Source organism: Triticum urartu, chromosome 1, assembly GCF_003073215.2.
Source record: "Triticum urartu cultivar G1812 chromosome 1, Tu2.1, whole genome shotgun sequence".
In the NCBI taxonomy this organism is placed as follows: domain Eukaryota; kingdom Viridiplantae; phylum Streptophyta; class Magnoliopsida; order Poales; family Poaceae; genus Triticum; species Triticum urartu.
In genome coordinates this window covers 522,957,120-522,969,975 of record NC_053022.1, presented here as the reverse complement: position 1 = coordinate 522,969,975, position 12,856 = coordinate 522,957,120, and the positions used below count along the sequence as shown (strand labels likewise).

At 49.0% G+C, this 12,856-nt stretch overlaps 2 protein-coding genes across 2 annotated transcripts; one reads left to right on the top strand and one right to left on the bottom strand.

Moving 5' to 3' along the window:
* Window positions 1-235: 235 nt before the first annotated feature.
* On the top strand, window positions 236-3,632 carry LOC125525030. The gene is made up of 6 exons (XM_048690056.1): window positions 236-559; window positions 647-881; window positions 986-1,148; window positions 1,242-1,459; window positions 1,556-1,928; window positions 2,027-3,632. The coding sequence occupies exons 1-6, from the start codon at window positions 401-403 to the stop codon at window positions 3,378-3,380; spliced, it is 2,502 nt and encodes an 833-aa protein (XP_048546013.1). The 5' UTR covers window positions 236-400; the 3' UTR covers window positions 3,381-3,632.
* A 155-nt stretch (window positions 3,633-3,787) lies between these two features.
* On the bottom strand, window positions 3,788-7,959 carry LOC125525042 (coleoptile phototropism protein 1-like). Its single transcript, XM_048690062.1, has 3 exons — window positions 6,983-7,959; window positions 4,271-4,594; window positions 3,788-4,195 (listed from the first exon to the last, which is right to left on the bottom strand). The coding sequence occupies exons 1-3, from the start codon at window positions 7,769-7,771 to the stop codon at window positions 3,926-3,928; spliced, it is 1,383 nt and encodes a 460-aa protein (XP_048546019.1). The 5' UTR covers window positions 7,772-7,959; the 3' UTR covers window positions 3,788-3,925.
* Window positions 7,960-12,856: the final 4,897 nt, after the last annotated feature.

Sequence of the window (12,856 nt, the reverse complement as noted above, 5' to 3'; positions counted from 1 at the left end):
TCGCCATAAATAAGGAGAAAATAATACGCGTATACAATCTCGTACTACGTATACTCACTACTGTACGTAGTGTACGCCAGCTGTGCACAGTACGCACTTGCCGTCCGCCGCCCCACCCCACAAGCCAGACTCACTCGCCCCCGCCCCACGTGCCCCCTCACGTGCCGAGTTTGAACCAGCCCCAACCCAACGGCTCTCGCCGTCCGTCCCCATCCGTGCCGACCGTTGCGCAGAGAGACGCAACGCTCCTCCGCTCCGGCAGAAGAAAGCCAAAATAATCAGCTGTATTTCACCGCTCCGCAGCCCGTACACACCTCAGTCATCATCAGGCACCTGATCCCGATTCCCGACACATCAGTCAACATTGCTCCGTAGGTTCGCCGGCGGCGTTCGCGGATCGATGGCGGCGTTCACGGAGGAGGAGAGGGCGGTGGACGACGCGCTGGGCTACCCCAAGGCCTACGCCAGGCTCTGCCGCGCCGGCGGGGGCGCGCTCGGCCTCCCCTACGCCCACGGCCCGCCCGGCGCCTTCCTCCCCTACGTCCTCCAGCCCCACGAGGTACCTGCCTTTTCTCGCTCGCGCAGATCCACTCGCCCCGCTTCGACCTCCGCCGCGTCGTGATCTGATCTGGTCTGGTGCGTGCAGGCGCTGCGGGCCAAGGAGCTGAACGAGACGTTCCCGGTGGTGGACGCGGAGGCGGCGCCTACCGCCAACCCGCGCGGCTTCGCCAACCTGCTCTGGAAGCAGCTCGACCACCTCGGCAACGCCGGCTTCGACCCGGCGCTCTTCCGCGTCGACGCCTACGGGAACGTGCTCTACCTCCACGCCGACGCCGCCTCGCCCCTCGCCTGGGACGTCCACCACTGGTTCCCCTGCGCCAGTAAGAAGGATTTTACTACATGTTCCTTGCTGGTTCTGAATCTACCACATGGTTCTGAACTCTGACGGACGGTGGACGGATGCTTGGTTTTCCTCGATCTGCAGGGGGAGGGAGGACGGTTCCGAGCAACCTGCGGATCATGCAGCTGCAGGCGTCCAGGAAGAAGCACAACAAGCTGGAGTTCCTCGTCCCCTGGTGGGATCTGCAGCTCGGCATCTCCGTCAACCAGTTCCTCTCCATCTTCGCCTCCAAGAACACCGACTTCAGGTGAGCTCCTGTCCGACGCCCTTTGCTCACCCTGAGTATACCAACAGGTTTCAGGTGGACAGACGGATTGTTCTGAAACTGTTGTACGTGCAGGAACAGAGCATTCGCGTTCCTCTTCGCCGACGGGGCCAACGAGGAGCTGAGCTCGCTGCAGGCGGTGGAGGCGCACGCGTTCCCGCACCATTTCGCCGAGATGAAGAAGAAAGTAGGCCTCGCGCCCGCCGCCATCGTATCCGCCAGGGGCTCCGACAGTTCGGTGCTCAAATCAGTTGACGCCAACAGACCAGTGAGGTCCAATTACCCCCTGATCGGTATGCGCTTGTCAGAGAATTTCTTGCATTAATTTCCTGGTTTTCGTCACATCTGCATATGAGCTATGGATGATTGAGGGGCTGCTTTTCGTGTAGCTGCAAAGAAGTTCTCCGGCGAGAAGGACGAGAACCTGGCCGCCCACGGCCATGGTGGTAACTCGATGATGAAAGAGAACAACAACCCAGATGTTGACGGCTACATCAGCAATCCTTACCTGTCCATCGTCATGGCTAGGGACTCGCTGAGGCAACGAGAAGAGGCCAAGAAGAAGCAAGCTGAGCTCACTGAACTGGAGAACGAGGTGAGCGAGATGCAGCAGAAGAATGAGGAGGAGAGGGTAGCCATCCAGGACCTGGAGGCTCAGCTCATCAAGAGGCGTCGGCGAGTGGAGAAGTGCCGTCGCTTGGCAGACGCCCAGGCCAACTACAAGACAGTGCTCGAGAAGATGATCAGAGACGCCATGCACCAGTAAGGAGGATGATCCTATAAAACCAAGAGCTGCTAGTTTCTTTTGAAGAATCTTGATTAGCTGGTGCTAATTTTTTTCATTGTGGTGCAAAATGCAGGAGCGTTGTGTACAAGGAACAACTCAGGCTGAACCAGGCTGCAACCAGTACTCTGATGGCGAGACTGGAGGCACAGAGAGCAATGTGTGACTCATCTGAAACCGAGCTCCGCAAGAAGTACCAGCACAGGGATGATCTGGAGAGGCAGGTGAAGCCTTTCATTGATCAAGCAAGGAAGAGGTACCGGGTCGACGATGAAATCCCAGAGGAAAGGCAGTGTGAGAGTTTCAGGTACTTGCCAGAAAGAGTATCGAGGAGCAGCCCTCTGAAACAGGAGCTGAGGGTTTTCTTGGAGGAGGCTCAGAGGACTTCAGATGCATACATTAACCTGGAAGGGGAAGAAATTGGAGAAGGGACTTCAACAATGAGTTATGTCAACACTGAGCAACCTTCCAAGGTGATAAGCTTCCCAAGAAGGTCCATCTCCACTGATGAAAACAGAAGTTACACTGAAAGGGGAAGAGCATCGGTGAGGGAGAAACTAGAACAATCGACGATCAGAGAGCGGCACCGTAGCAGGGGAAGGGAAAGAAAGGAGACCATGGCATCAAGGGGTGTTGGTACACCTATCAAGTCAAGAGATGGTAAGGGCAAGGCAGCCATGCTCGAGTCCGAGACCGAAAGGTCTCATCATGCAAGCCAGACAGTCTCATTCCCAAGGACCCCCTCAGTTCCACCAAGTCCTCCATATAGAGCGACCGGCGTGTACGGGGCGCCGAGGTACCACACAGAGCAGTCACTGCCAGTCCAAAAGGATGATGAAATGCTTCATCCTCGACGTGTTGCCAGATCAGAAGACAATGAAAACATGAACTACAGAGGCAAGGGCAATGTTGATAAGTGGCTCCACATGCTCATGGAGGACCAACAAGAAGGGAATGAAGCGGCGTGCCGTTCCTCGGAAGACCACAATGCCGCCGAGGAGAACGGTTCGGACGATGAGCAGGAAATTCAAAGCAGAATCGATGACGAAGACGAGAGCTGCAGGAATGAGATCACTGAATGTGTTGATGAGATCACTGAATGTGTCGACGAGATCGTCGACGTTGGTGGTGAGAGTGCTGCTGGTCACCATGGCACACCAAGATGCAGGGGTAGCTTTGACATCAAGGAGGAGAAAGTGGAAAGGAAGATATGGTTCCCGAGGTCCGACAGCGGTAGGGGTTTCCGGTCGCTGCCATCCTCTCCCTCCAAGATCCTGGGAATGAGGAGAGGCTCGGACTGTGCAGGCAGGAAACCTAAGGTGGGTGGCGACGATGATCGCAGATACGGCTATGAGGATTCAGTGTCTACAAGCAGCAGCAAGTTCCTCAGCAAATGCAAGCAGGCGATCAAGAAAGCCGTACACAAATGAGGCAATCTCAGCCCTGTGTTTATTCTTTTCCATGTGTGTGTGTTTGTTACATTTGTCTGAAGTGCTATTATTTGTTTCTGTAGCTGAATAAGTTAGTGATGCATAGCTTGCAGACTACTGTCTGAGGTTCTGCCTGTGAAACATTTGTGGTTAGTTTCGTGATCACCCTCATGTGATCACATTGGTGTGTGTGCGTGTACAACTATTTGTTGATCTGTGAAAAAAAGATAGTACCCAATTCTTACATTATAAGTATGTTTCTGTGAGCGAGGCATAGTCTGAAGAACTCTCTGTTTCGCAAAGGTTTGAAGAACTCTGTCAGTAATCTCTGAAACATTTCTAGTAAGTGATCTGCAGCAATCAGATTGGCGTGTGTACGACTATTTCATGATTTGTGAAGAAAGAGAGACTTATAAACTGTTAAATTCATATAGTTCTTGATCTATTAGTACCAAATTAGAAACTGTAATTCTGTAACCAAAGGAGAGACAAATTATGAAGAACCCTAGTAAACATTGAGCGCCGCTGCCGGCTTCAGATTCCTCTCATGACATGGACTTGCGCCACCTGGGGGTCCGCCGCGTCGGCGTGGGCGTCGCCGTGGCCATGCTGGCCCTGCCCTTCTTCCCGCTCGCCGGCGTCTGCCGCTCCATGCCGCTCTCCGAGTCCTCGATCCTCGCGACGTCGCCGCCCATGCCGCCGCCGCCGAACCAGAGCGTGCTCCACTTGAAGCCGCCGACGCCGACGCCGCCGCCGCGGCGCCTCCTCTCCGAGCCCAGCCTCTCCACCTGCTCCTGCAGCGCGCTGCACTGCACCTGCAGCCCAGACATGTCACCGTTAGCACCTGATGAGAGCTGCCGTCGGAGTTGGAAAATGTCCGGCGAACGCACCTGGAGCCTGGCGACGTCCTCGCGCAGGCGGCGCATCTCCTGGTGCTGCGCCAGGGCCTCGCGCTTGGAGGGGCACCGGCCGCTGCCGGAGTGGAAGTCCAGCGCCGCCGCCGGGCTGCAGGGGACCCTGGCGCCGCTGAAGGAGGCGCCCAGGTCGGCGAGGCGGTTCAGCTTGCCGTGCTCCGAGAAGAGCACCTGCATCACGGAGCGCACCGTCAGCCGGTCGTTCTGGACCGCGTGCGCCGCCGCCTCCGCCGACAGCTTCCGGGGGTCGATCAGCCTCCACAGCGACTTGCGCTCCTCTTTCCCGGCGCCTGGGTGTGCCTGGTACATCAGTCGAAATTGGAAATGAACAACTTCTCGTGATGATTTTTTTATGTAATCAATCGTCAATATTATGGGAGTACAAATCCACTCATGTCCTTCAACCATCTAGCGATGAATATAAGCACCGGAATAAAAGGAAGGGCGTCGCCTTGTTGCCCTCCGTGACTGAAGTCGGACAAACTTTGTTGCGGTAGAAAATCGTGAAGTCGTCGTACTAAGGTCGCATATGACCAACACACTAGAATAGCAACCGTCACTTATCCATATACACACGAACGCAAACTAGATCTAAGCGGATCCACCAAAGACAACATCGACTGAATCACACGGATCCGTCGGAGACACACCTCCACACACTCTCCGACGACTCTAAACGCACCGTCAGGATGGGGGTGCCAAGTAGGGAGAACCATATTTCATCTTCAAGGAACCGGTGCAGTTGCCGCTTCGCCTTACTAAGTAAGACACAAACCCTAACCATATTAAAAAAACATTGAAACCCTCCCGCCGGCAAGAGCTGGGATTCGTCGCACGTCCATGGACCTGAGGCCACAAGAGGTGAAGCAGATCAGTGCCGACCACAAGGAGAGGCAGGGAACCCGATCGCCTGTTCGCTTCGGGTCGCCAACAAGGCCACAGGAGATGAAGTAGATCAGCGCCGACTACAAGAAGAGGCTGGGAACCCGACCGCCTGTTCGCTTCGGGTCGCCAACAATAAGGAGCATATATCGGTTTTGCAGGGAAATTTGATCATCCGCCACACTTTTCCCCCACTTTGATAATTTCCCTGGAGAAGGATTCGTGGGGCCCCGACCTCCATTGACACAATATAGGTCAAACTATTTAAACACCCTAATAAAAATGCGTATGGTCCATAGGCCTAAGTTTTGCATGGTACACACCTTCCCCCACTTTGCTTATATGGAAAAAATAAATCGTCCTAAGTCGATTTTGTCCTAGTGGTTGGATAGAAATTGAACGGTTGGGCACTCTTCTTCCTCCTCTAGCCCACCCTTTCGGGGATTCTTCGGATTGTAGGAATTTATAAATCTTTTTTTTTGCGGGTCATGAGTTTATAAATCTTGAAATAGAAAGAACGTAGGATTGTGATGCCACGCCCAATGAATTGCAACATGATTTTTTAAACACATGAATTCTATAAGATTTCAGAGAATTGAGGCGTCAGAGTAGAGAGAGATAAACCTGATATTATAATATAAATTCAGAACATCTAGTTAAACCAACTAGAGGTGAACCAAGCGTTTACCTCTAGTTAAAAGACAGAGAAACTGTAAAATGCCAACATTGAACTGAACATGATTCAGTCAAGTAATTTTTAAAAAAAATTAACATCTTTTCTTTTGCTTGTCCTAATTTTGCACGCGAATCCGCCTCTCTCCAGAGAGCAGCAACGCATGACAACTCTAGGGATGGATGAATATGATACGGACAACACAACGCTGTGAAATGCGAAGAACAATGGAGCAGCGGATGACATCCACCTTGATTTGTCGGGATGCATTTCGCTCCGAAAAGCTCTGAACTTGTGATACGCATGCGGCAATGCCCATGAAACTAAAAGATGAATCGTGTCTGCATGGCAGCCATATATGGCTGCAAGTATCTACAGAACATGCTCTGGCCGTGCCTGCAAGATCCCCAGTCTGACAACTTCGTCCACACATTATGAGATGAATCTGAAGGGAATATTGCACTGTAGTAAGTTGTACTGTGAGTGTGAGCACTGAAGTTGCTACCAGGACTCGGGAAAACAAAGGACAAACAGTGTCGTGGATGAGAACAAAAGGGCACCGGAGTATAGATATGCGTGACAACAGGCAACATTTTGTTGTGTAGCAGTCGGAGCTCCCGTGACCGAACACACCAACAGGCATAGTAACTCCGGCTAATGATGAGGCATTTCCAGTTTGGTTTTATGACAAAATCTCCTGGCGTCTGCGACAGATGAATGAATGCGGACGGGAATGTAAAACAGTGTTTTCAACTGTGCGTACTCTACTTGCGCGATTCTCCCCTCGTTCTCATGTACTCCCTCTCTCTCAAAATATAAGAAAACATTTTTAACACTACACTAATGTCAAAAATATTCTTATATTATGGGATGGAGGGAGTATTTTTGTTAACCGTATCACTTTTTTTTTGTTATGATCTTTATGCCATCATGGAGATTACTCTATACTCATGTATTTTTACCCAGCTGGTGCGCTGTCCCATGCAAAATGTAGTGGTCAAACGCAGAAACACTGTACTACTGCGCGCCTCACAAGTTTTCACGCAGTCTTCTGGCCATTGACCCAAAGTACAAAGCGCAATATCGTAGAAAGATAAAAATGGAAACGGAGTTAAGCATGCATGCATGGTCACCTTGAGGTAGGTGTCGACGGCGCGGTAGAGCGCATCGTCGGCGGCGCGCGCGTGGGCGGGCACAGCGCGGGCGAGCTCCTCGAGCTCGGCGGGCCGCAGCTCGGCCTCCAGCGCGGCTTCCGCCAGGTACGCGTCGACCAGCCTCGCCACCCTGGCCCCGGCTCCGCCGCCGGCGCCCTTGCCGCCCTCCTTGAGGAACCCGCGCACCAGCCGCAGCACCAGCGGCACGTCCAGCAGCGTCGACCCGCCCGGCGCGTGCCCGAACGCCGGTATCATCACGGCCGCCAGCGTCGCCTGGTCCAGCCGCCGCGCCGCGCGGGACTCCAGCTCCCGCAGCAGCGCCGCGTCCGCGCCCACCATGCTCCCCGCCCGCAGCAGCTTGAGCAGGAAGTCGCACGTGATGCCGTCGTCTGCGGCCGCGCCGCTGGGCGGGTCCGGCGGGAGCGCCGCGACGAGGGTCTCCAGGAGCAGCCGCTTCTTGAGCCACGTGGCGGTGGGGCTCTCCGGGGGCAGGAAGCGGCCGGAGGCGGACGTGGTGGCCACGTCCGGGAGCCACTTGGCGGCGTAGTGGGACAGCACGCTCGGGAGCAGGTCGGGGCGGGGCTTGGACTTCACGGCGGCGACGGTGCGCGCGAAGCTCTCCACGTCGTTGACGCACGTGTCGTCCACGCATGCGAGCACCCATGGCTCCGAGGAGGAGCGCGCGTGGTCGGCGTCGGGGGCCGCCGCCGTGCCGCGAGCGCGCGGCGACGGGGTCCTGGGGCTGTGGCTCTGAGACGACGACTTCATGGCGGGGCGGGGCGGCGCGCGAGGTCGGAGCTCTCAGCTGCTTCAAGTTCACGGCGCGTGCATCGGAGTATGGACCGAAGAGCAGGCGAGGCTGTGGGCGAGAGATGGCGACACCCACCTTTGGAGCTGCGTGTCGTACTGTGTCATATGTGGCTGCCCATGATAATCGGGGGCTGTGTTTTCCGAGTAAATTTCATGGTGGTTGTACGTAGTACTACTACGTGCAAGCTACTACTGTCCATCAATCTCTGGTCCAGCTCCAACAGTGGCATGTGCGTCATCTGTCCTTGTTGGACATGATGTGCTCCCGGGTATATGCATATGCTCATCGCCGTTTGTACAGTACTACACATGTGTAATTAGGTTAGCTCGTTGCCCAACTCTTGCGGAGAGTGTCAATTGTAAATTTTCAGATACGGCTTTGAGGATTCGGTGTCTACGAGCAGCAGCGGCAAGTTCCTCCGCAAATGCAAGCAACCAATCAAGAAAGCGGTACACAAATGAGGCAATCTCAGCCTGTTTATTCTGTTCTATGTGGTGTTTGTTACATTTGTCTGATGTGCTATTATTTGTTTGTGTAGGCTGAAAAGGTTAGCAGCACTGTCAACAAGTCGACAACTAAAAATTAAAGGCGGGGCAGAGCACATCTCCAACCTGCAGTTTCATCCAGCCATTGTATACATTCAAGGCTCATTTGGTTTGGATAAAATCTAAACGTAGGAATTTAAAGTGATGTAGAAATTTGATAGGATAGCACTTGCCACCCTAAGGAATTGACTTGCTTCGTTCCTACACGCAAAATGAGCTTTGAGTAGACGTGTAGTTTCCTCCAGAAGCATAGGAAATGAATAGTATTCCTACGAAATTCTTGTACGCATTTCCTACAAACCGAATGCATATATAAATTTTTTTCCTCTGAAATCCTTGTTCTCATGTTTTTTCTATAAAAATCCTCCAAACTGAATGAGGCCCAAGTGTACTAATGATTGATCCTTGGTGCTTTTGCTTTGAACTATGCCTAACACATGCTGCATTATCTCTCCAGCAGCTCAACTGCCTGGATCGCGAGGAGCACGGCCGTGCAAGGCAACCAGAGGTGGAACAATGATATTTGTCGGGAACTTCACTTGAAAATAACCCTATCCGATAAGAGCATCTGGTAGTAAAATCTAACCAATCTAGTCATCGTCAGACATGTAGGGCTGGCGTTCCTTGCCCACGGATGCAGAGCCAAGATTTGAGCATAGAGTTGCCTAATGTATGAAAACCTATACAATTATCTGTATCCAAGCAAGAATATGTAATTAAATTTTGTGGGACAGACCAAGCAGTGGTTGGTTGTTCAATGTATGAGAAATTATATTAACTACTATATACTTTGAATGGCCTAATATCCAAACAAAAATTATGATGATTTTCAAGTAACTACCCTATAGACCGTATAGTGGTAAAGATAAGTTGAATGTCGGTAGATCCACGACGTAGTTCTCCAGAGTTGAGTCAAGTATCACCTGCTTGTAGAAAAACTTCACCAAGACACGGGTCATGTTTACCGTGCCCATGCACATTGGTATCCCAACACACACATACTTGTCGCATCTATACTTCTTCACCATCTTCTTTGTGTAATCCACCACAAAGGCGCACAATACGATGGTGGAGATGCAAGAGAATAAGGTGTTGTCAATTGTCTCAGTCTACCAAGTGATCTTCATAATTAGAATTGAAATGGATATATTAAATTTGACACACAAAAGCGGCAGGGGTGTTATTTTTACCTCGCATGCGATGTAAACTATCACGGGCGTTCAACGACAAATGAGGAAGGGTGGACAGAAGGTGAAACCATATCGCTTGTTTGCCGCCCAAAATGTGAAAACCACAAGGTTTGTAATGGCAGTCGCACTAAGCAGACAGACAAATCGCTTCATCTGCAATAACAAATAATAAAGTTAATAAAATCCTAACCATCTTGAATATGTAGAGTAATATGACATACAATGTTCAGAGAGGATTTTGGATCCCATCTTAAATGTGTAAAGTAATATTTCCCGCAAAAAATGTGTAAAGTAATATGACATACAATGTACTGAGATGTAGGGCCATAGCTATGTGTATAGTTGAGGGGGCTGTGCCCCCCCCCCCCCCCCCCCCCAGCCTAGGGAAAATCCCTGAAGGATTTTTAGGGACATAGTTAGAAGAAAATCTCCTTGTTAGCCCCCACAAACATCTATACTTTGCATTTTGCCACCCCTGACATCCTAGTCAAGCTCCACCACTGCCGAGATGGCAGGAAAAGTTGCGATGATCACGTAGATGTTTCTCACAAATCTCCATTGCAACCGCACGTCCTCCGACACCACCAGATTTTTAGTGGTTATTTCTTGCATTTCTCCTTCTTCCTCCATTCAAACCTTGCGTGCTTGATCTTGATGGAGAACAAAGCTAGCCGAAGGAAGCAAAACCACGCCTTCTTCCTCCTCTGGTTCATCAATTTGGACCTCGCGTGCTTGATCTTGCTCGCATTAAAATCACCAATGGGAAGAACCACGACTTCTTGCTCCTCTGCTTTGTCCATTTGAAGCTCACGTTCTTCATCTTTCTGGCGGACAGAATCACCCCTCAGATGAATGATGCTTCTTGCTCCTATGTTTTTGCCATTTGAAGGCCGCGTTCTCTATCTTGCTCACGATTAGAATCACCCATGGGGAGAACCACACCTTTTCCTCCTCTGGCCCGTCCATTTGAAGCTCGCGTTCTTCATCTTTCTAGGGGAGCCTCTATTTGTGAGGTACCTAAAAATCATTTGCTCCACCCACTTCTAATCCGGACCATCAGATCTTCATCCAACAACCCAAAATAGAATAACAATGACTGCAACGTGATCCTCGGTGAGCTAGGGAGCAACACACACACAATAAGCAATAATTTATTTGAAATTTAATACACTAAATTAGAACTATTTTAGCTCGTGCTATGCCTAGGTCTACCTTTTAGAGCTTGATTTTATCAAAATAAGTAGCGGGGAGGATGTTTTGGCTCCCGGGCTCATATCCCCCAAAAGAACAAAAAATAGAAAGAAAAATATAAAACAAATCAAACAAATCTTCTTTTTTGAGCAACAAACATGTTCGTGTGTTTGAACCGTGTGCAAATTTTTGTAAGTAAGTGCACTTTTTAGTGCTCTAAGAAAGTCGTTGCTACACAAACTTTTTTTTGAAACATTTTAAACACTGATTTTTTAACTAGGACACCAAAAATGTCAAAGATTTAAAGAACACCGATATTTTCTTTCTTTTTTTCTGTGTAGAGCAGCACAAATGTTATTTCTTAAAAAATGAACAAATTGAGTACATGAACATGTTTGTTGCAAAAAATATCATTTTTTTAGTTTTTACTATTTCTCAATTTCACTCTTCATCAGGGTGCACATGAGTTTGAACTCCAGTTTGAATAGCTTGTAGTGTAGATCTTTTTTTTCTCTAAATCTAGTATGCAATGGAAAACAAATAAACGATCTGGCTTATTTTGGACCCACAAAATATGTTATGCGGACCTTTTCCTTACTCTACAAATAATAGGGGGAACTTATAGGTTATCATGTAATTTGGCAATTCTATCACTCGAAGTGAGCATGATATTCTGAATCACATGTTAATGCTAATAAGAGAGCCTTATTTTGTGGTCACACAACTATGATGAAAGTGATTCTTGCTAATAACAAGATGTTCTGACCTAGAAAACTGGGTACATATAATGATGTTTCAAATAACTGGAATATTAAACAACAAAGCAATAATGTTCAGAGGAAGAACATAAATGTTGTAGTTACATCTGGTGCTACAACTGAATATGCTGAAGTTCACTGCTATATTGCAGTTCAAAAAAAAGGCTCACTGCTATAATTGTGGGAGCTTGTACATCACATCACTTCCTTTAGCATCTTTGTTCTCAAAAGGCAATGATATTTTATTTGTGTGCTCATGTATCATTGTTTTAATGTCAAATTGATAGACTATTGCCATGCATCACTTTTATCCTGAGTTAATACCACATCACATTATTTGATCAAGATTATGCTAGGTAGCAATCAATATCAAAAAAATTGTTGTTTATTATCTACCTACTCGAGGACGAGGAGGGATTAAGCTTGAGGGTGTTGATACATCTCAAGCGTGTCTATGTTTTTTTATTTTCAAGCTATTATATTACAACTTTTGAATACTTTTTATAGCATTTTATATTATTTTTCTGGACTAAGCTGTTAATTCAGTGCATAGTCCCACTTGTTGTTTTATTCATGTTTTTGATTCAGAAAATCGATATTCGATGAGGTAAAAAAACCTAAGAATTGCATACGATTTGTTTCGGGCAACGAAGGTTCTAGAAAACATCGGAGGGGTGCGAGGGGATCCACAGGGCCTCCATACGCCCAGGCCCTAGGGCGCGCCCCATGGTCACGTGGGTCTCACGAGCACCCCATTACGTCCATTCCACCACCTATAAATCCGATAAATCCCAAAACCCCCAGTACCAATTTTACGCGATTTTTTTCGACACCGCAAGTTCTTGTTTCGAGGAGATCCAATATGGAGGCATGTTCTGGTTCTTTGTCGGAGAGAGAATCCACCACATGAGGCTTCTTTATCAACTTTGTTGCCTCCATGACCATGTGTGAGTAGTTCCCTTAGGACCCTAGGGTCCATATCAGTAGTTAGATGTCTTTCTCTCTCTCTCTCTCTCTGGTCTTCAATGCCATGTTGCCTTGAGCTGTCTCAGATGATCGAGATCAATTCAATATAATCATTGGTGTATTTGTTGGGATATGATGAATTGCCACTTTATGATCAGATTGTTCATTGAATTTAATTGAATCTTTTGAGGTTTATTTGGTGTATAATTGATTAGCTTTGTATGATCTTCGATCTATTTCTCTACTTTGTCCAAGTTTGATGGGCACTTCTTCAGAGTGAGTTGTGTATTGTAGTGGGTTCTAATCTTGACGTGATCTATATCCTAGTGCAGAAAGAGACAAGGCACATATTGTATTGTTGCCACTAAGGCTAAAATGATGGTTTCTCATCA

Coding starts and splice junctions, on each gene's coding strand:
- LOC125525030 (XM_048690056.1), top strand. CDS start 401: ATGGCGGCGTTCACGGAGGAGGAGAGGGCGGTGGACGACGCGCTGGGC. Junction 560..646: donor ACGTCCTCCAGCCCCACGAG/GTACCTGCCTTT, acceptor TGGTGCGTGCAG/GCGCTGCGGGCCAAGGAGCT. Junction 1,929..2,026: donor ATCAGAGACGCCATGCACCA/GTAAGGAGGATG, acceptor TGCAAAATGCAG/GAGCGTTGTGTACAAGGAAC.
- LOC125525042 (XM_048690062.1), bottom strand. CDS start 7,771: ATGAAGTCGTCGTCTCAGAGCCACAGCCCCAGGACCCCGTCGCCGCGC. Junction 4,595..6,982: donor CCGTCGACACCTACCTCAAG/GTGACCATGCAT, acceptor CTGATGTACCAG/GCACACCCAGGCGCCGGGAA. Junction 4,196..4,270: donor AGGACGTCGCCAGGCTCCAG/GTGCGTTCGCCG, acceptor TCTGGGCTGCAG/GTGCAGTGCAGCGCGCTGCA.